Consider the following 22067-nt stretch of genomic DNA (forward strand, 5'->3'; position numbering starts at 1 on the left):
GTGGGGTGTTAATATAACAAGCATTTTTTAAGTTATCAACTTTTTAGTACACATATTCTACCATTGGTATAGTGACACATGGTGTATCATCCCGTATTCCAATTACACTGAAAAATCTCTTCTTATTATCCCTTAAAACCCTTCATTTAAAGCTGTTACCAAAAGAATCGTTGATCCACATTGTGACAAATTCATTAAAGTCCAACTTTTCATTTAAAACGGTCTTAAATCACAAAAACGACATCAACAACAACAGAATAAAGCTAGCTAGGTGGAACAACTTTTTAACCCAAATTTCAAACTACGGGTATATCATCACTATGAAATAACACACATTAATATTTTAGTGATAATCTAATCATTGATAACCCGTGGATAGAATTTAAACTCGGACGATAAAACTAGGCGATTCCTCTCTCTTCATGTGACCAAACTAACTAGTCCAGGGTGGACTGCTGTGGATAACTTGGCTACACACGTGGCATGCATGCAACTCATTAACAAGTCGGGAGATGAGATATATCCGCCATCCATTGCCAAATCTTGAGGGTTTAAAGTTTCTAACGAACAAATTAATATAATCAAGTTAACAATGAATGTAGACAAATAACAAAAAGTAAAATAAAAATCTTCCGAGTTTTAACTTGGCTGTTTGGCGGACATCGAAATGCATGCATGTGAAGTCTGAAGATTAAAGAGTACTAACGATCGAAGACCCGTCCAAAGCGGTTGGGGTTACTATGTGGTTGTGGTTGTGGTCGATCTCCAAACTTTCCTCCAATAAATAAGCTTAAATTTTGAAAATTTTATGTGATCTCACATTATCGGTCATTCATCCGCACCACGAAAAGGAAACTAGCAAGCTGCAGGCGGGTCCATGACAGCTAAAAGATTACAGACAGGAGACCATGCAGGGAGACCGTGCAGGCATATTGTATACCATTCGTATATATTCATTATTCATTCAGCTGTGTGAACTGCGGGACCACTATTACTAATAATAGCTTGCTCGTGATGTCAAGGGCCTCGCCCTCTTCCTCTCTGAAAATATGACGTTAATTTAGGAGTGAACTCAAAGAAGGTCCTGGTCGAGCGAGCAGTAGTATATTAACTTACTAATCGGTAATATATACTTGATCATTCAGGTGTTCCCGTACGTACACCACTTTGTAGCTTCCCGGGCAGCCAATTCAACAACATTTAAATATAGTATGTAATATAATCAAGCTGCTTGAAATAAAAAAGACATGCATGATAAGCACGTACGCAAACACCAATTAACTTGTGTACGTTTGTAACGAAAACAAGTCTAAACCTTATTGGAGTCTTGACTCTAGGCATATACTAGGGATTACATTACACAGGTTGATCCCGAGAAGGAGGGAAGCTAAGACTTTTGAAGCTGGTGAACCCTCCATCCACCACCAGATTATGACCCGTCACATACTTTGCTTCATCCGACGCCAGATACACCGCCGCTTGCGCCACATCTATCTCCTCACACTTCGCACCCTTGAGCTCTCCCAGCCCATTCACTATCTCTTTAACTTGCTCCTCCGTCGTCCCCGGATAAAACTGCTTTATTTCCCGCACGGCCAGTGGCGTCGGTATTGGACCCGGCGATATGCAATTGACTCGGATCCCGTTTCGGCACAGCTCGCTCGCCAGTGATTTCACCAGGCCAGGTATCGTAAATTTCGATATCGAGTAGGGGTGAGGCCCAAGGCCACCCAACAGCCCAGCTATGCTGGACGTGCACAGTATGGAGCCTGAGCCCGCAGGTATCATAACTCGGGCCGCATGCTTTATCCCAGCAACCGCGCCCCGCAAGTTGACCCGGATCACGCTATCAAACTCTTCAAGGTTCAGGTCAGCGATGCTGGGCGGGAACGCTGGGCCTGTTATTCCCGCGTTGTTGTACATTATGTCAAGTTTTCCATGACGGGCCATGGCGGTTTCTACAGCCTGTGCTATCTGAGACTCAATGGCAACGTCGCACTGGACAAAGTAGGATGCGGGGCCCAGCTCTTTGACAACTTGTGGACCCAGCTCAGAATCTGAGTCCGCAATTATGACGTGTGCTCCATGTCGGATGAACTCGTGGGCCGTGGCCTTCCCAAGCCCGCTAGCTGATCCTGTTATTATGGCTACCTTGCCTTCCAGCCTAGTTTTATCAAACAAAAGTATGCACATAGATGATTAGATTCTTAATGCATCGAAACAGATGTTAATATTATCACTTTAATGTTAATGTACTGGGGAAAATAAAAGGTAAGAAAAGAAAGGAATAACACGCGTGTTGAATATGCAATGAAAAGACAAGATCAGTCATGTCGTTTGAAAATGAGGTCTAATATACGTAAGCGAAACGACGTCCGATCAAGAAAATGATTATAGGGCAGATTGATCATTCAATCATGAAGCGGTGGATCGTTTTCCACGCCGGAAATCACCCAAAAAGCAACACCGCCCGCATTCAATATTTGACTCATGTTCCTATAAAGTAGGATTTTTTGTGAACGGGAATTTTTGATTAAAGAGTAGCAGTCCATCCATTTGAATTCGATGCTCGACAATGATAAAAGTTAAAATTTAGAGTGAGTGTAAAACTGGAAGTAACTTATATTAAAAAAAATGTTATTGTCACGGTATTTTAAATTAATTATATGTTGTTATGACAAAACGTGATTAATTTGATAATTAGCATAACGGTATCCTCGTTTTAAGTAAGATATTTCCATAAAAATGAAGGCATAGGCTATGAGTTGTTACTTTTGAATCTTGATCTGACCAGGGCTAGTTTAAGCTTGAAAAACATTGCATGTGCTGCACGGTGTCTTAAACATCACTGTCAAACATAATTATTGATCAAATACTCAAGTTGACCTTATGAAGCTAAACTATGTCATATTGAAGATGGCAGAGGAACTGCCGAGATTGATTACTATAAAATGGAATTTTAATCATGGGATCACTCATAGCTCCACGGTATATACATAATTTACTTAGAAATTGCTGTCAGAATAGCTAGGTACAATTTTACTTAAAAATTGAGCATGTTAATTTCTCACAAACATACTTTAATCAGACTTTCTTTGTTGCTAAAACTTCGCTATGGATGATCTCAAGATGGTTATGTTTTTCTTTTAGTTTTAAACCCTCAACAATAAATATGAGACTTCCCTTGCATTACACTATATATAAAATGGTATCTTGAAGATGTATAACAGTTTTAAGTAACCTTATAATAATATAGTACTCCTACTGGGACTTAAATATATTAAATATGCTGGGCCGGGTGACTACTACTACCCGATAAAAACGATAAAAAGAAAACAGAAAATAATAATGCCACAAAAACTGTGCGACAATAGTCACGGTGAAAAGGTACCGATCGAGGTAGAACTAGAAGAGATTTCCATTAATAAGGGAAGAGAAGATTGACAAAAGAAGGGAAATATTAATATGATCAACCATGTTTTTGGAATCGATCGATCTGCAGCTACCAGATCATGTATAATAAACTGTAAAATACACATACCTTCCATGGCCAGATGCACCAAACGTTGAAAAGGGCATCGCTCGCTTACAGAGAAAATCATTGCAGCTGATCAGCTTAAACTCTCTGAGAAGAAAACAAATATTCCACATCTATCCCTCAGTTTCCGTGAATTTCCAGCCCATATAGCTACTATTAGGGTAGCATATATAATTATTTTGGTCATGTCAAATAGCATATATGGTATTATTGGTAAACAAGGCGTGAACTGACCTGGTTAGTGATCTGAGCATATCTGCAGCAAAGATCTGATGAATTCTGAGGATGCAGGAGGGAGAGAGAGAGAGAGATGCTTGACCTTAATTATCTAACAGCTGATGATCAGTGGCAGAACTCAAGGTAGCTGGAAAGAAACAAGGACCGGAATTTATTGGAGAGCAGGAACAAAACGTTATAAATTGCAGTTGTAGATTACCGCTTTCATGCACACAGAGAGAGAGAGAGAGAGAGAGATGGCGCAAATTTGATATTGAAGTTGAACATGGTTTACAAAATAAGTGACCTGTCGTATTTAATGATCCTAAAAACAGAAGGAAGAAGGGATGGGCAAAATATTCATGAGTATGGGTAATCGTAGTTATCCGTTCATGTAAAATTCACGGTTACGATTATGGGTAACCGTTTAAACAAATAAACGGTTATGAGTATAATCATTTACCCATTAAATATAAATAGGCGATTATGAGTATTAATCGCGGATTATGACAAACATCTTCTTGGTACTAGGATTCTGATACAAACTTGTTCTTTCTAATCAAAATTTTCCATTGAATTACCCTTGAAGATATAGCATTCTATTTCCATTGCACGGTGACCAAATATCATCTGATTTTTAAATGATATACTAGCCCTGCTGCCCAGTTGTGTTTTTTATTAGGAATGTGTGCGCAATTCGAAAATCGAATGAAGGAGAGGAACAACTTCAGGTTACTGTTTGGTTTTAATATCATCCGTAAATTATTATTTTAATTTTTAAAATAGTATGAAAATTTAAAAATTGGAATTTGGAAATGTATTTTAAACGTTTCTATAACAATGTTGTTTGCCTAAAAAAAAAAACAAAAAACAGTGTTGAATTGTTAAAAAAGAAAATTATGATAAATTTCTTTTTCAATTTTTAAGAAAAAGGATAAATAGATAAAATAAAAAGGTAAATGGATAAAAAAAAGGGTTAAAGACTGGTAAATAGGCAAATGGGTGGGTAAGCGGTTACGGTTAAACGGGTACGTGATTATGGGTATGGTTAACTGTTTATAAACGGTTATGGGTATGTGTACACCCGTTTATGCAATTACCCAACGGGTAAACGGTTATGCAAATAAGAACTTAAACGGTTATGGGTAAATAATCGCGATTATCCGCCCGCCATAACCGTTGCCCATTCCTAGAAGGAAGCTAAGTGCTAAAAAATCAATGTGAAGGTTTTTGGATGGGAGTAGAATTCTCTCTCTTTTTATTCTTATATCTTTGCCTACCGTCCTCCCATACTTTGGAGAGATTTTTCAGTGCGACCACTATATATGATGGTATATCACGTGTCATTATACAAATGGTGGGATATGTATGCTAAAAAGTTAATAACTTAAAAAATAAAATTTTTCACCACTTTTATAAAAACACGTGGTGTGCCACTTGTGTTCTCGTCACAATGAAAATTTTGTCCACGCTTCGATTTTTGTCTTATTGTATCTATAAAAAAAAAATCAATATAAGATGTTAACGTAGCTTAATTATAACTGTTCAAATAAGAGGAGCGAGAATGAAAAAGAGATTAGAAAGGAAAAGAATTCTCTTGCTTTGGATGTAGCAGGCTGCAGACTGCAGTAGCTAGAGGTGTACGTTAGCAAACCAAACCTAGCTAACAAAAAAATAAGATTTCTAAGAAAAAAGAAATTAAAAGGGACAGCAATGATCGTAAATAATGGTGTCATTAATATTAGTTTAAAGATGTACATATAATTGGGTATGAATATATGCTGAAGGAACAACTAAGCTATAAAATTAAGCAGATTGTCATTCGATTGAGTTAGTGGAGACAAACAACAGACAAGTGAGTGAAGCTACAATCTCAAAGCGCAGGATTGCATATTGTTTGTCTCTCAAACAAAACTTAAATTATTCCTTCGTGTTCTTTTTCTTGGCCTGACTGGCCTTGTCATGATCTGTACACGCATACAAATAATTGATGAAATGTTAATTAATTAATCTTTCATTAACAAACCCCAATTATGCATGATCATGAGTAATTAAAGTTGTTCAATACTAGCAACTGGAGCAACATATGTATAATGCATGCATGCATGCGTGAATGAACGCTTTAATTTGGTGATTGTATTGTATGTATTTCACTATTTCGTGTGCGTATATAAATACTATATATAAATATGTATTATGGAGGGTGTAATGATCAATGGGTGTTAATTAAAGTAGTTACTAGCTAATCCGGATATGTATATTCTCCATTCTCTAATCTAGCAGACTAGTCTAGCTAGTTAGGCCTATAGGTAGTAATCACCAACACCAAGCTTAATTTTGTATGGATTATAATTCTCTCCCCTCCTTTTTCCATCTCCTTCCATCCCCTCCTCTCATATTCTCTTATTTTATCTTTCTCTTGCTATAAAAAATTAAAATAAGATGTTGACGTGGCTTAACCATGACCGTTTAAATAGGAGGGGAGGGAAGAGGAGGGAAAAAAAGAGGGAAGAGAATCCTACTCCATTTTGTATTGCTAATGATTACGAAAGATGAGAATTGGATGGCTTCAGCTTGATGATCACACGAGGGAGGGATATGTATATAAATTTTTGTTTGGGAATGAATTTCACATTAATGAGATGAGAGATCTTGCATTAGCTTATAAGAGGCTGAGTTATTCCTCATATTGCCAATTGGTTTTCTAGTGGAACCCCAACTTTCTTTACAGTATAAGAGCAGGTTGTTCATGTGTAAAAGCCCAACGGTCACACGTGATCAACGTCACCCAGTTGTGCTGTCTACGTGTTAGGCTTGAAAATTCACCACACGTGAGGGACGTGTTGAGAATGAATCCCACACTGATGAGAAAAAGAACTTTGCATGTGCTTACAAGTAGTTGAGCTACTTCACACATTGTCAATTAGTATTATGGTGGAACCTCAACTTTCTTCATTCATATCAACAAAGATAAGGATTGCGTTATGCCCTTAAGGGTAGGCGTGAGTACAGTCTGGTTCAATCCAGTTCACTCCTTAAACCAAAATAGAAATTGAATATTATTGCTGGTTTGGTCCAGTTCGGTTTAATCTAAAATTATAACTAAAATCGTACTTTTTAGTTTACGTCATTTCCGGTTCAGTTTCATTGGTTTCGTGGTTTTTATGCCCACCCCTTGGGGAATGAGCTTATTGCACCGCCTTTAAATAACGTATCTTTTCATAGAAATTTCATAACCAAAATTGTTCAATTTCATAAACTTGATTGGAAGATCATTCTTATAAACATACATTAATCATAGTTTGTTTAGTCATCTAAATGTATCAAATAAATTAGCGGTTCTTCATGAATACGTTACTTGGTACATACACTGTTGATGTATATGATAAATTTGAATTACTAAATAAGCTATGATTTGCATGATTATTTTGTAAGAATAATCTTTTTATGAAAATTAAGAAATTGAACAGTTCTATTATGAAATTTCTACCAAAAGATGTGTTGTTTAAAAGTGGTGGAATGAACTCATTTCCTGAAGAGAAGAACACAAACATTATCTTATTAACAAATTTTTTTTTATCAATTCGGACTTAATAACATCTTTCAACATTATATATATATAACTAGATCAATAGTTATTTGGTCAAAATTTGATAGTTGGAAATTATTATTAGCACTCCAAAAATCTCATTCTATACTCCAAACTTTCTATATTAGGAAAAAAAATACACTTGTGAGGAGTGTAGAATGAGATTTTTGGAGTGCTAATAATACTTCCCTGCTAATTTAGTTATGTTGTTTATTAATGCTTGCATCTACAAATTAACAAAAAAGTATATCTTAGTGCTAACAACCAGCTTCCCTTTAATAACCATTACGTTTATAGTTTATAGTATATATATTTTGTGTTAGAAATGGGGGGAAAGTATATGAAACAACTGAATAATGAAGAAGGATGAAGTGAAGAAGTGTGACAACCCGTTCCAAATTTTACGTTTTTATTTTATTTTAAAAGCGTGAATTTACAAAATTGCCCTAGAGGCAAGGACTTTGACTTCCGTTGACCATCGACTCGAGAGATGTGGGACTTATTCTTTTAGCATATCTTCGTAGTACTTATTGGTACGAACGTATCGGCGAAAGCTGTTTGTGAGTCCGGATTATAACGGTATAGTTACGGACGTTCGAAATTGGTTATTCAAGGTTTAACGTTTATTTAAATTAAATTCCCCCTTGTGGGAAGGCCAAATCAGAATTGGAAGAAAGAAAAGAAAAGAAAAAAAAAAAAAAAAAAAGAAGGAAGTGGGTTTCGTCCACCCGCACCCACCGCGGGTGCCCATTTTCCGAGGCCGATTCCGGCCACCTCTACAAAACCCACCCAAGAACCACCTTGATTAACCATGGTATGAGGCGGTTTGAGGCCACGAAAGTTGACGAAAATCAATGGTGCTCCGGCCACCCTTTTCGATTTTCCGGCAAATCAGCAAAGCAATGGCCGATGCCACCACTTGGGCTTTGTAGCCCATCATCCCAGGAGCAAAACCCAACCAACCTTGACCCCGTTGGACCACCGTGGACGACGAATCGACGTCGGGAAGTTTTAGGCACCCGCCGGCTTCGTGGGCAAAATTGACCATTTTCCGTCCATTTTTGGACTTCGTGGCAGATATGAAAGTTGTTCCACTCACTGAGATCTTCATTTCTATGAAGTTTGAGAATTTTTGGAAATAGTTGGATTTTCCGGCGAGTCGGGGCGGCCGACCGCCACCCGCGGCGGCGCGTGCGGCGGCGCGTGGCCAGTGGGCCGCCAATGCTATTTTTAGGCTATGTCAAATGTTTTGAATTCAGTTTTTTTATTTGAATGACGTAGGTTGATAGTTGGAACCTAAATTCGTTACGATACGTTACTTGATAAAAATGTGAATCGACGATCCGACCGTTGGATCGTCACCAAAATTGGATACATTATAATACATAGTATTTAAAGATCATAGGAATTTACGGATCGGGAATCCGACTTACGGATCTTCCTGAATTGGATTTGTAAGTTAGTAAAATAAATGTTCACGGCCACTTGTTTTAGGCAATTGGCGGAGATCTGACCGTTGGATCGTAATGAAATTTTAATATGTTATTCTAGAAACATATTGTGGATCGTTGGGAGTTACAGATTGGAAATCTGAATGCGGATCTTCCGGGTCAAGTTATACAGGGTTGTAAACCCTACCGTCGATCTTTGATCGACGGTTGACTTATGGTCAATAGGTCTCAACCTATTTTAGAATGTCGTTGAGGTTGTGTTTTATGTGAATTGCATATTCTTCAGATAAGAGTTCTAAGATGTGATTTGATAATTGGCCACAGGGACCGATCATTCAGGACGCCTCGATGCGCGTGCTAGAGAAGTATAGCGTGGACTCCAGGTGAGTGGGTCTTTTCCTTTTTATTGTGCATATTATTGAGAGTTCTATCGACACTTTTAAATTGATTAGGTACATTACCTTCGTATAATTATTGTGAATGCTTGAAGTACTATGTGAACTACGAATGGCTTGATCCCTGTTTAGGGTACGTAGGCAGTCTAACGAGACGTTAGATGCAGCCATAAAATATTTGAGACAAAAGCCTTGCTTGGGAAATTAAGAAATGCGAAGGAAATTGGTAAAGACAAGTTTTAGTTTTGTGAATTAGTTCGTTAAATTAGAGTTAATTGGGTTGTCATGGATAATTATCCTTGAAAATAAGTAGTTTGGGAATAGGGCGTTATTGATTGTACACTTCATACCATATTGTTTATAATTGAAAATGCTACGACATGGTTGAGTAGTAGATTGCATCATGATATATCCATATGTATATTACTTGCATATAATTATTGGGAATGCTTTCAAGTGCAAATGTGAACTCAGGACACCCAGGTAAGTTCAGGTGAGTTTATGGTACTAGTTGAATCGATTGCGTTATAGTATGACTACAGTTATGAGTTAGACAATTTCGATACTGTCGTACTGGTTGCCATGAGTTGCACATGTTATATTGAGATGCATTGAAAGTTCATAAACCTGCACCCCGGTGTTAGTGCTCCCGCCCGTGGTCAGGGCACAGTTCTTCACGTGATGTTCACCTCCCGCACCTTACGCTCACTTTGGATCCAAGGTAGGTGCACAGTCCTGTCGTACAGACCACTTTAGGTGGTTCCGACTCATAGGTGACCCGCGATTATTCGCCCAGTCTTCACGTGATCGTAGTACTCGAGCGTATTTATTTACACCCAGTCCTGTCGTACAGACCACTTTAGGTGGTTCCGACTCGTGTGCAGGTATACTTATTGAGCTATATGCTAGCCAGGATTGACGAGATATGGATAAGTCGTACAGGTCACTATAAGTGACTCCGACTTACATGCTAGCCAGGATTGACGAGATGTAGATAAGTCGTACAGGTCACTATAGGTGACTCCGACTTACATGCTAGCCAGGATTGACGAGATGTAGATAAGTCGTACAGGTCACTATAGGTGACTCCGACTTACATGCTAGCCAGGATTGACGAGATGTAGATAAGTCGTACAGGTCACTATAGGTGACTCCGACTTATATGCTAGCCAGGATTGACGAGATGTAGATAAGTCGTACAGGTCACTATAGGTGACTCCGACTTACATGCTAGCCAAGATTGACGATATATGGATAAGTCGTACATGTCACTATAGGTGACTCCGACTTATATGCTAGCCAGGATTGACGAAATGTGGATAAGTCGTACAGGTCACTATAGGTGACTCCGACTTATATACTAGCCATGATTGACGAGATACGGTTAAGTTGTACATGTCATTTTAGATGACTCTGACTGATATATCACTTTGTATTGATTTAGTTCATTTGGCCTACTTATTAATGTATGGTGGATTTGATGGCAAACCGTGGTTTTGGTCATTTCCGAGTATGGTTTGGATATATGTATATATGTTGTACTGTCTTATGGAAAACGATACGGGTTTTACATTTAGGGGCATTACTTTTAGAGAGGTAGTAACTTTGGGAAGCTTGATTTTATTGCTTACTCACACCTTCTGTTTGGTACCCTCCAGGTTTTAGCTGCTGAGTTTGTATCGACAAGAATCTGTGGCGAATCTTAGTATTGATGGATATTTTTGAGGGTATGATTCTTACTCACATTACTGTACCTTACTTATGCTCTGACATCGCGCGTGAAATGGGTTCGCTCCCACTCGTAGCGCACTCTGGTATTTAGACACTTTTGGAATCAAATTCATTCACTTTTTATACACTATCACATTTTATGGCTTCGTCACCTTCCAGGTGTCGGCCAGCACAGCTCGATTCAGGGTCCAAGTGGACTTTCTGGGTCGGGGTGTGTCAAGAAGTGGGATGAATGAGATAAACTTACAAATGAAGAAGATTATACGAAGGAGGAAAGAAAAAAAAAAAAACGACATAAAATTGTTTTTAGTTAATGGAATGCTCTTGATACTATTCACTTTAAAAGGACATTTTAAGCATGCAAAGTCCTCCTGGTCTAATTAAGGACATTTTAAACATGAAAAGTCACTCCTTCGTAACTGTAATTTCTCTGTTTCGTCTGAGTGTTGTGTTGATTTAGTGCCAAGGAAGGAAACTGAAACTATGAAAAGTTGAAAAGGAACAAATGTAAAAGAAGCAGTTGTATTGATATATTGATTACGATATAAAAGGTGGCGGTGGCGGTGCGGGAATAGCTTTGTCTGTCCAATTTCCAAATCGACATCGAACCATCCCCACATTCATATATACAACAAGTCAAACGAAGCAGAAACAGATCTAATTTCACAAATCAGTGCGCGGGCGCAGATCTCATTCCCTCTGGTAGATTAATGGGTGCCACTCAGTCCGTACAAGAGCCCGAAGAGAGCGAAGAGGAAGACGAAGAAGAAGAAGGAGGAGAAGAGGATGGCATCAATGGCGAGCCCAACATTCGAAGTGAATTGGAATTGGACAAGGATTTGATCAAAAAGGTTTTAGAACAAGAGCCCGAGATGCTCTGCCACGCATCTGCTTCCCCCCTCTCCCCTCAGCTCTCCTCCTTCGGCACCCCGCGCCTGGGACCCTCCATCAAGGTGTGGGACCCCTACAACGTCCTCGCCCCGCCTTCGCCTCTGCCCCCGCCTCCCGGATTCTCCCGCAGCTTCTCGTCCAATGCCATGGAGGACGACCGATTCGTCACGGAGGTGTTTTTGATTAGTCACGGCGAGTGCGAGTTGAATTTGAGGCCCGATTTGGTGGGCGGGCGGTGCCCCCAGGCGGCTCTGACCCCCAACGGCAAGCGCCAGGCCAGGGCCCTGGCGGTTTTCTTGAACTCCCAGAGGGTTAGCTTCAGTGCCGTTTACTCGTCCCCGCTGGATCGTGCGCGCTCCATGGCGGTTTCTGTCTGTCAGGTAATTTTTGAATTGAACTTATTCGAGTTTAGAATTCTGATTGTTCTATGGAAATTGTGGACAACTGGCGATGCTGAGTATATTTTCTTTTGCTTACTAGTTTTAGAATGTGATTAAGCATCGAATTTTGCCTACTTATGCCGATACGATTCACTTATGAGTGAGAGAGGGATATGTGAATTTGTTTGTTAACTACTTGCTGAACATGAACCTATTTTTTTTTTTTTTCGTTTTAAGCCTAGTGCTATTTAACAAACCTAGGTGAATTTTCTTGGAATCATCAAGCAACCAAGCTTTTAAAACCTACGTACAATTTCAAGCAGGATAAAAACTGGCAGGGGGAAATGGCAGCCTATAATTTGGTAGGTTTTGCAATTTATAATTCATGGTACATACAAGGATTTGTATAGCTGACATCACACATTTGGGATGAAAAGCTTCTTCAAGTCGAGTTAATTGGCTTGTAGGATGGAATGAAAGCTTTAAGTGCTATTTGTGTCACTACTGTTGCGGTCCCTCATTGACTCAGTTACATGATTGGTGATGAAGCTGTCACAGTTATGGCTCATAGATTTGAAGACATGGCTTCTATAACTTCTTGGTACATTGATTCTTAGTCCAAGTAATGTGTTCAGAATGATGAATATCCAAGAAGGCGTAGGTGGATAATTGGAATCAGAATCCTTTTAGCAGAGTATATGTTGTCCTTGACTGTTTTGACCAAAAGAATTCTCAGGATTTGAAAGTTGGGTCAGATTTGATAGCATTTGGTTAACTTCTCCTTCACTCCTCCTCCTTCATTAAATGTTAGATCCCCGGACCCCAGCCCTTCTATTCTTCTTCTTCAGCATGAATCATATTAGAATTTGGTGGGTTCCCCTTCAGCTGACGATATGACATAGACCGCTACCATATTGGAATTTGGTAGGTTCCCCTTTAGCTGACGATATGACATAGACCGTTTTGTAGTAATTGTTTCCTGATATGAGCAGCTAAAGAGATAATGCAAGGTATAGTGTATCTGATATGTGATATTGCTTACCCTAGAATTTTGGTATTTAAGATGTTCTACATGTTTCTAAATAGTTTTGTCGGATTATAAAATCATGCAGGAAATGAACTTTCCAGTTGGACAGATACAAACTTCAGATGCGCTTGCAGAGATGAGTCAGGGGGATTGGGAGGGGTGCCCCCGATCCGAAATATACACAGCTGAAGTTGTGAGCTTCATGGAAAGAGTTCAGCCTGATTTCTCAGCACCATCGGGAGAGTCACTTCGGCAAGTGGAATTTCAAATGGTTAGTTTTTTAAACGGGACAGTCCTTGGGCTTCCAGAAAAGTTGAGAGCATACTACTCATTCTCATCACACGATCAGAATGAGAGCCAAGGCTTTGCACACCATAGTTCTCATGTATTAACCAACTCAGTTCATGACCGAGATGGGCCTTCCCTCCCTCCACCTAACTGGGATCTGCTTCACAGGCAGCGGCAGGGGCTCTTAAGGAAAAAGTCTGGTAAGAGCAGGTTACAAGTTGTGACGACAACTGGAGTTCAGGAGGTTGAGGATTCCCCTCGGGATGTCACTCACCAAAGTTCCCCTCATGATTTAAGTGGGAGAAGCTCCTCTTCTGCGCCTTGTACTGGTATATTCAGTCATGCAGTGCCAATCCAATGTCTCCTCACAGGAATCCTTGGATGCAGCCCATTAATGTCGCATAAGATTTGCATAGAAGACTCTTCTGTGACAGTTTTGCAGCATTCATGGAGAACAGGTTGGCAGATAAAGAGGTTGAATGATACTGCACACCTCAGGCTCATGTAGTAGTTAGAGACTTGGAGTATCATAATTTGTTACATTATATCGACAATGCGAAAGTGAAGTTTCATTTCCCGGGATCAGTGGGTTACAAAACACGATAGTTTTGCTTGAATATGCAATGCCCTGCCATTTGTTGTAACATTTGCTATTTTATTTCCGAATTGTTCAACTCCGCAAAAGAAGAATGAAATGTTGTTGGAGTTGGATCCTTGTATCGGGTGATTTTTTTATTTGTCGCAATTGCAGGAGATGGTGTGAAGAATCATGTATTTCCTGTATATTTTAAAGAAAATTCATAATTCAGAAACTTTGACATGCGTTCATCAGCTATGTAGATGTCAGTAGGAACAATCTCACTTATTAGGGGTATGCTCTTTTACATTTCTTTTTTTGTTTGAGTAAATTGATACTAAGGGGAAGGAAGTTCGGCTAAGCTACACAACGAACAACTTAATTTGGTATCGAATTTGCCATTCACGAAATTCGAATCTAAGACCTCTCACTTTCTAGTGGAGAGGAATAGCACCAAACCGTAGTACTGAGTGGTTAAGCCACACAATGCTCTTTTCCTTTTTATGTTTATATCTTTTTATTTTGGTACTTAATGGATTGAAGCTGAATGCTAGGTTAGATAGTTCAGGGCTGGAATCTTCATTTCAATTCAATACAAGTTTCTGTTTTTTTTTTTTTAAATATATATTTTTTTGGCCTTTTTGATGCAAAACCATGTTAGAGAAAGGAAGAAAAAGAAGGGGTATGTGGTTATTTTGGACTGCTAGAGTGACTTGTCCTGTTTCTTTAACAAGTCGCATCAGACAGGACACACACAGTTGCGGTGCGTGGGTCACCAGACACTCACAACTCTCGCATGGGATGGATGGATGGGGCTGGCAGCCGCAGCCGATAGTTGCAATTTCAGGCCTAAAAAAATAAGGCAATGAATTATGCAGCATGTTGTGGCTACATCCTCTCTTATTACGGGACTAGCTACAATCAGCACCAGGTGCCGAACTCATCACAAATCTCTCTCTCGCGTTTATAACTTAATCATGAGACATCCTCTTACCAAGCAGAGAACTCACATTACACCACGAGAAAGCAAGGGCTGTTAGGAGTTGGGACTTAGCATGTTAGAGACGATGATTGGTATATAAATACAATGAGGGACATAGCATATTAGAGACAATGATTGGTATAGAAATACAAGGACCTAAATTTCTCAGATATAATAGTACATATTATTGAATCCCCAGTTGAACTAAGATTCTCAGACATCTACGGAAATTACTGGCTCTGTCTATCAGTAAATTATATGCACAGCCATCTTGTTTGCTAATTTACATGCTCTGTGCAACTCAACTAGTGCGGTGCTAACGATTTCAGCTTCTCCGGTGGTTTTACCATATGGAAATCCACCCAATAACAGTATGTAATCCTTTTTCCCTTCTCCAGGTGATGAATCTACTCCTAATTCGGCGGATGCATTTACACCGGTCCCAAGCGCAGGCCAGTTTGTTGGCAAACATTGAAGAACTGACGTGCAAGTCCATAATTTTTGTTCAGTATTCTTGAGAATGTTCATGTTGTATCAATATTTCTTTTGGATAACACGTTGATACGTTTTATTAAACCGATGTTATACGAGACCAGATTTTCTTCACAACAACAGGGGGTAGTGCCGACTTGTATAATTGTAATTCTCACAACATTTGCAAATTCCTTGACTAGTGTTTGACTTTGCAAGGGCGGGCAAGAAAAGCTTTATTTCATGCAGACAGTTCCAAAAAGATCCCACATTTGCAACCAGTTTGTTCGCTCAGCGGGAATCCAAAGCCACGAAAATCCCCCGGGAACGAAAGAATGATGAATGAATGAAGATTTCAAAATCGAGTTTTTGTCTCATCCGCAGACACCAACATTCGGTCTCAGTTAACAACCTCAACCTCACAACCTGGTTCAACAAATACGTCGACAAAGACGATGTCGCTTCCTGGAACTCCGTCATTGCCGACTTGGCCCGGAGCGGCGACTCCCTCGAAGCCCTCCGGGCATTTTCGTCCATGCGAAAGCTTTCCCTCAGACCAAACCGCTCCTCCTTCCCCTGCGCCATCAAATCCTGCTCGGCTTTGCTGGACCTTCACTCCGGCAAGCAAGCTCACCAGCAGGCGTTGGTCTTCGGCTTTGAGTCCGATCTCTTTGTCTCCTCTGCCCTCATCGATATGTACTCCAGATGCGGTCGATTGACGGATGCATGGAAACTGTTCGATACAATTCCTCACAGGAACGTGGTTACTTGGACGTCAATGATCACCGGGTGCGTCCAGAACGACGACGCCTGCCAAGCCTTGTCTCTCTTTAAAGAGTTGTTGATTGAGGAAATTGACAATGAGGATGTTTCTTTAGATCCTGTTGTTCTGGTTTCTGTTCTGTCGGCTTGTTCTCGCGTGTCAAGTAAGGGACTTGCTCAAACTGTTCATGGGTTGGTGGTGAAGAGAGGCTTTGATGGGGATTTATGGGTTGGGAATACTTTGATGGATGCATATGCCAAATGCGGCGAGCTTGACCTTGTTAGAAAGGTGTTTGATGGAATGTCTCAAAAGGATTTGGTTTCTTGGAACTCCATGATTGCAACTTATGCACAGAGTGGATTATCTTCTGAGGCATGGCAAGTCTTCTATGGAATGGCAAGGGATGGTGACGTCCACTACAATGCCGTGACGTTGTCCTCTTTGTTATTAGCTTGTGCACATGCTGGGCCTCTGCTAGTTGGGAAGTCTATACATGATCAGGTATTCGAGTTTCTTGCAAGCCCTTAATTTCGCATCCTGTGGAATAGGTTATTACTGCAGGCTCTCTCAACTAATGCAATCTTTGGTCTTTTTATTTGTAGGTTCTGAAAAAGGGCTTGGAAGAGAATGTGATAGTGTCTACCTCTATTATCGACATGTACTGCAAACGTGGGAGAGTTGACTTGGCAAGGAAGGCATTTGATTGCATGAAGGAGAAGAATGTCAGGACATGGACTGCCATGGTTGCAGGTTATGGAATGCATGGCCGTGCCAAAGAAGCGTTGGAGGTCTTCTATACGATGATAAGAGATGGTGTGACACCAAATTACATAACATTTGTGTCACTTCTAAATGCTTGCAGCCATGCTGGTCTATTAGAACAAGGTTGGTATTGGTTTAATGGCATGAGCCGTGAATTCAATGTAGAACCTGGAATTGAGCACTATGGGTGCATGGTTGATCTTCTTGGACGTTCTGGTGATCTTAACAAGGCTTATGATCTAATAAAGGGAATGAGGATCATGCCAGATTGTGTTGTCTGGGGTTCATTTCTTGGGGCTTGCAGGGTACACAAAAATGTGAGATTTGCAGAGATTTCTGCAAGAAAACTGTTTGAGCTTGACCCTCATAATTGTGGGTACTACATCTTGCTTTCAAATATATATGCCAATGCTGGGAGATGGGAAGATGTTGAGAGGATGAGAGTACTCATGAAGAATCGTGGGTTGGTAAAACCTCCTGGATTCAGTTTGGTTGAACTGAGAGGTATTGTGCATTTATTTTTAGTTGGAGACAGAGAGCATCCTCAGCATGAGAAGATTTATGAGTACTTGGAAAAACTGACAATCAAGCTGCAAGAGGTTGGCTATGCACCCAATATCAGTTCAGTTCTTCATGACGTTGATGAGGAAGAGAAGGAAATGGTCCTAAGAGTACATAGTGAGAAGCTGGCCGTTGCCTTTGGAATCATGAATTCTGTACCTGGTGCAATGATTCAGATAATCAAGAATCTCCGAGTTTGTGCCAATTGTCATACTGTTATTAAGTTGATTACGAAGGTTGTTGATCGGGAAATTGTAGTCAGAGATTCAAAGCGGTTTCATCACTTCAGGAATGGGTTGTGTTCTTGTGGAGATTATTGGTGATGGCTCTGTAAGACGATGGCGGTTGCTAGGCAAATTTGGCTCGATAAATAGCCTCATTGATAAGGTGTAGAATAGATAGCACGCAATGGCTCTACAGGAATGCTGTGACTACCATTCATATAATCAGTTTTGGTGAAACTGAATGCCACTTCTGATAAGATTGTTTCTGATTAACAGAAGATTGAGTAAATTATAGATCAGCCTTAATTCATAATCTAATTATCAAAAACACATCATATAATTTATAAAATGTGGTTTAAAAAGTCAGTCTACCATGCATTCTTCTATAAATAATGGAAGGTTTGATATTTACCGGGAGCAAGTAAGGGTTTTCTTTCCTAAATCAAAAGGGTATGATCCCTTGACTAGTCTAATGTAGGCTCAACCGAAGTAACGTTTGCAAATTGCCAATTTGTCAATTTGGAAATACCATAACAATTGATTTTCCCGAGATATGCCCACGAATATGCCAATCCAGCTACCATTGAGTTGGTAGCATTCATGCCTTTCTATGAGGGAACAAATGCCAGCTTCAAAATAAATTTAGTGACCATCACAATGTTTTCTTAATTTCGATGTTACACTTATTCTGATTTTTAACGTTTTTATTTTTTTTTACTTGTATATATAAAATTAAAAAGTATTTTGTTTAAAAATTATGATTTACGAGATCAAAGGCGCACAAAATGAAATTATATTAATTATCAGAATAGTTGATTTCGCCCCTCGTGCTCCAGTCGACTGATCCAGGCTTTTCCGATTCATAACATCATATAAGGGCAGCTCGTCCTCCATTGAATTGGATCGATTCAAATCCTTCCTTTGATATTTGACCAAACGAACCTAATTTGGTGTTGATCAAATAAAAAGGAAGAGAAAATAAAAACCTAGTTTGATGGGCCGCCGGCCCCAATGCACTTTTTTTGGGAGTGAGCAAGCGAAAGGTCAGGCAGGCTAAGTGGCAGAATAGTAAATAAATGCAATCAACAGGGTTATGTCGTAGAAATGACGCGAGGGTTGAGCTAACTTTGGAGCAAGAGGCGCATAGCAAAAACCGGAATCAATAAGGACAAGAGGAGAGGAGAGGAGAGCCCCATTTCTAACAAAGCATCTGGCAGCGAGAGTTTGGGAGAGAATACCTCTCTTCTTCCATTTCCCTCACTCTCTCTCCTTCTTCATCTCCCAAATCTCAAAGCAATCAATCACACACTCTCTGCCATGGCTCTCTCAGACAAGCAGTCGCGTCAGGCTCTGATCCCGAGCTTCCTCTACAGCTCCTCATGCTCCATCGCGCTGGAGAAGATGCTCTATGCCAGGCCTAACGGCGGCTTCACGCCGAATGCCACCGTCGAAGGAGTCTCCGCCAGGAAGGGCCTCGTCATTCCGTCGCCCAGCGAGCCCTTGGGGAAGATCGAGATGTACTCGCCTTCCTTCTACGCTGCCTGTACGTTTGGAGGAATTCTCAGCTGTGGTCTCACTCACATGGCCGTCACTCCCCTTGACCTCGTAAAGTGCAATATGCAGGTCAGATCCCGAGCTTTTTCCTCTCCCAGCTCTTATCCCTGATTTTATTTCGGTTATGTATGCTTATCATACAATGCTTCTTTTATCTGATTGGATCTGTGCTATTTTTTCCTTGGATTTTGCTCGTAACATTTCATTTGTGTATGTACCTGTGTATGTTCATCCAGAAATGTTGTCCAGGTTTTTGGACTGCTTAGGTATCGATTTATTATCCATGGCTCACATTTGGCTGTTAATATTGTATATTTTGTTTCTTAATTCCACTGCATCATGATCTAAACTGGATCTGTATCGATTGATTGCTTTCAATCTGACATTTGTATTAATTCGTTCATTTAGTTATTTTGCTTGTAAGGTCTTTAATGTAAGTTGTTTAGTTGGTTCATATCAGAGACATTTGTGACTTGCACATAGTTCTTACTTCATTTAACGGCGGAGGTAGATAATTTGATTGACGATGTGGCTATTATTTATTGATTTTTCAGATTGATCCGGCAAAGTACAAAAGCATCACATCTGGTTTTGGAATTCTGCTCAAGGAGCAGGGAGTTAAGGGCTTTTTCAGGGGATGGGTGCCTACCCTCCTTGGTTACAGTGCTCAGGGTGCCTGCAAGTTTGGATTCTATGAGTTTTTCAAGAAGTACTACTCTGACCTTGCTGGACCAGAGTTTGCTGCCAAGTACAAGACCTTGATCTACCTTGCTGGTTCTGCATCTGCTGAGGTCATTGCCGATGTTGCTCTTTGCCCCTTTGAGGCAGTCAAGGTCCGTGTGCAAACTCAGCCTGGATTTGCTAGAGGCTTGTCAGATGGACTTCCGAAGTTTGTCAGATCTGAAGGTGCTCTTGGGTAAGTTGTACTGCATCATCATTGTATATGTATTATCACACATAGATGCATGATTTGTTGCTTTAGGTTTCAAACAAAATTCTGTCGTTAAGATTACCATGTCTCAATTACAGGTTGTACAAGGGTCTTGTTCCACTATGGGGACGTCAAATTCCATGTAAGTCGGAAAGATTTGAATACATGACTGTTTTTATCTTGATACTCATGTGAACTGCAGCTTTGACATTTCTGTATATGATTTGAAAGGAATATTCTGTTGTACTGTGATTCACCATGCATGGAACCCCTTTTAAACATGAACGTGATTGTTTTTGAGATGCAATTGATAACCATAAACTTGAAAACTTTAGCTTTGAACTTTTGAGTACCACTTCTATGTCATGTTTAGTCTGAAGTTTGTATGTTGTTCCATCTCTTCTTCTTCTTCCATGCTTCCGTGAGTTACTTGGATTGTTTGCACAATAAGCAATTGTGGTCATGCTACTGTTGCATTTTTCTAGATTTAGACTGATAGCAAGAATTTTTTGTTGCTGCATTTTCATTAAGCTGTTTCTGAAACTTGGTGCTGAAATTATATACTTGGAGTTATGATCTGTAAGCGGTATTTCTCATTACGGTATGCTTTACTTGAGAAGTTGAGAACAAAATTGCAATTACTTATCTACTTGTTCTTTCTTGCAGACACCATGATGAAGTTTGCCTCATTTGAAACAATTGTGGAGATGATCTATAAATATGCCATCCCTAGACCTAAGAGCGAGTGCTCCAAATCTTTGCAGCTTGGTGTGAGTTTTGCTGGTGGATACGTGGCCGGTGTATTCTGTGCTATTGTATCTCATCCTGCTGACAATCTTGTCTCTTTCCTCAACAATGCCAAGGGAGCAACAGTTGGTGATGTGAGTTCTATGGTTTCTGGATAATGTTTGTTGTACTACATCTTCATCCTTGCTCTGTTTTGACTGTTTTGATTTCTGGCTGTGCAGGCTGTGAAGAAGATTGGAGTGGTTGGTCTTTTTACCCGTGGGCTTCCTCTTCGTATTGTCATGATTGGAACTCTTACTGGAGCTCAGTGGGGTATCTATGATGCATTCAAAGTTTTTGTCGGGCTGTAAGTCAATCCTTCATGCTACTATTTGTTTTGTTATTAGTTAATTTAAATGAATGGTTGGGTGATTTTTGTGAAATTGGTATATTTCAGGCCAACAACTGGTGGTGCTCCCCCTCCAGTTGCTGCTGCTTCTGAGCTTGCTAAGGTGTAAACTGCTGGGTGAGCAACCGCATCAACTTCGATGTTTTTGGAACTGAAAATTTGTCATACGAAATAAGCTTAGGATTGCTGAAGTTGTTTAAATGGCTTCAAAGGGGAGTATTGTTTCTTTTACATTTGGAAACCAGATCCATTTTTCCCCATATTTGACTAGTCTGGTTTTGTGGGGATGGTTTTGCCCTCATCCTCATTTAAAAGACGTATTTGTAGTTAGATGAGATATGAATTTGAAATTTGATTGTTAAGGAGTAGGCAATAAAAAATAATGTTAGATGGGGTATTTGCGTTGCCATCCCAAAAGGCATGGGAATTATGACGGACGATTTATATTTGTTGAGAAGAAATTTTTTCAGGTACCGGTCACGTATGGTGAGCTGGAATTCTCCATTAATAACTGTTTGACACCTGTCTTACCACTCAGTTAGCTGTGATTAATGAATTTCATTGAAATACCTATTTTATCCTTGTATATTCATTTGCAGAA

The 22067-nt window shown here is 39.9% G+C and overlaps 4 protein-coding genes across 6 annotated transcripts; 3 read left to right on the top strand and 1 right to left on the bottom strand.

The window, feature by feature from the left end:
- Positions 1 to 1209: 1209 nt before the first annotated feature.
- LOC103966585 (secoisolariciresinol dehydrogenase) lies at positions 1210 to 4032 on the bottom strand. 2 transcript variants are annotated; one of them, XM_009379758.3, is made up of 3 exons: positions 3773 to 4032; positions 3542 to 3625; positions 1210 to 2164 (listed from the first exon to the last, which is right to left on the bottom strand). In XM_009379758.3, the coding sequence occupies exons 1-3, from the start codon at positions 3790 to 3792 to the stop codon at positions 1357 to 1359; spliced, it is 912 nt and encodes a 303-aa protein (XP_009378033.2). In that variant the 5' UTR covers positions 3793 to 4032; the 3' UTR covers positions 1210 to 1356. The 2 variants fall into 2 exon arrangements, with proteins under 2 accessions (XP_009378033.2, XP_048434745.1); XM_048578788.1 differs by lacking the exon at positions 3773 to 4032 and having other exon boundaries at positions 3542 to 3666.
- Positions 4033 to 11325: 7293 nt separating this feature from the next.
- On the top strand, positions 11326 to 14334 carry LOC103966584. Its single transcript, XM_009379756.3, has 2 exons — positions 11326 to 12191; positions 13304 to 14334. The coding sequence occupies exons 1-2, from the start codon at positions 11631 to 11633 to the stop codon at positions 14012 to 14014; spliced, it is 1272 nt and encodes a 423-aa protein (XP_009378031.2). The 5' UTR covers positions 11326 to 11630; the 3' UTR covers positions 14015 to 14334.
- Positions 14335 to 15214: 880 nt separating this feature from the next.
- On the top strand, positions 15215 to 18156 carry LOC125474791 (pentatricopeptide repeat-containing protein At3g26782, mitochondrial-like). The gene is made up of 2 exons (XM_048578786.1): positions 15215 to 16800; positions 16902 to 18156. The coding sequence occupies exons 1-2, from the start codon at positions 15883 to 15885 to the stop codon at positions 17943 to 17945; spliced, it is 1962 nt and encodes a 653-aa protein (XP_048434743.1). The 5' UTR covers positions 15215 to 15882; the 3' UTR covers positions 17946 to 18156.
- Positions 18157 to 19000: 844 nt separating this feature from the next.
- LOC103966582 (mitochondrial phosphate carrier protein 3, mitochondrial) lies at positions 19001 to 21863 on the top strand. 2 transcript variants are annotated; one of them, XR_007256165.1, is made up of 7 exons: positions 19001 to 19469; positions 19955 to 20316; positions 20430 to 20473; positions 20998 to 21212; positions 21300 to 21424; positions 21515 to 21627; positions 21669 to 21863. XR_007256165.1 is itself a non-coding variant. In XM_009379754.3 (6 exons), the coding sequence occupies exons 1-6, from the start codon at positions 19164 to 19166 to the stop codon at positions 21573 to 21575; spliced, it is 1113 nt and encodes a 370-aa protein (XP_009378029.2). In that variant the 5' UTR covers positions 19001 to 19163; the 3' UTR covers positions 21576 to 21863. The 2 variants fall into 2 exon arrangements, 1 of the variants encoding a protein (XP_009378029.2); XM_009379754.3 differs by having other exon boundaries at positions 21515 to 21863.
- Positions 21864 to 22067: the final 204 nt, after the last annotated feature.

This window comes from the organism of the source record quoted next, unplaced genomic scaffold (genome assembly GCF_019419815.1).
Source record: "Pyrus x bretschneideri cultivar Hongxiangsu unplaced genomic scaffold, Pyrus_bretschneideri_v1 Contig13, whole genome shotgun sequence".
In the NCBI taxonomy this organism is placed as follows: Eukaryota; Viridiplantae; Streptophyta; class Magnoliopsida; order Rosales; family Rosaceae; genus Pyrus; species Pyrus x bretschneideri.

Bases quoted from the DNA above. Each gene is read 5' to 3' on its own strand.
- LOC103966584 (XM_009379756.3), top strand. From the start codon at position 11,631: ATGGGTGCCACTCAGTCCGTACAAGAGCCCGAAGAGAGCGAAGAGGAA. The intron at 12,192-13,303 runs GTAATTTTTGAA...AAAATCATGCAG, and splicing joins TGGCGGTTTCTGTCTGTCAG to GAAATGAACTTTCCAGTTGG.
- LOC103966585 (XM_048578788.1), bottom strand. From the start codon at position 3,651: ATGTGGAATATTTGTTTTCTTCTCAGAGAGTTTAAGCTGATCAGCTGC. The intron at 2,165-3,541 runs GTATGTGTATTT...TGATAAAACTAG, and splicing joins GGTGCATCTGGCCATGGAAG to GCTGGAAGGCAAGGTAGCCA.
- LOC125474791 (XM_048578786.1), top strand. From the start codon at position 15,883: ATGAAGATTTCAAAATCGAGTTTTTGTCTCATCCGCAGACACCAACAT. The intron at 16,801-16,901 runs GTATTCGAGTTT...TTTTATTTGTAG, and splicing joins GGAAGTCTATACATGATCAG to GTTCTGAAAAAGGGCTTGGA.
- LOC103966582 (XM_009379754.3), top strand. From the start codon at position 19,164: ATGGCTCTCTCAGACAAGCAGTCGCGTCAGGCTCTGATCCCGAGCTTC. The intron at 19,470-19,954 runs GTCAGATCCCGA...TTGATTTTTCAG, and splicing joins TCGTAAAGTGCAATATGCAG to ATTGATCCGGCAAAGTACAA. The intron at 20,474-20,997 runs GTAAGTCGGAAA...TCTTTCTTGCAG, and splicing joins ATGGGGACGTCAAATTCCAT to ACACCATGATGAAGTTTGCC.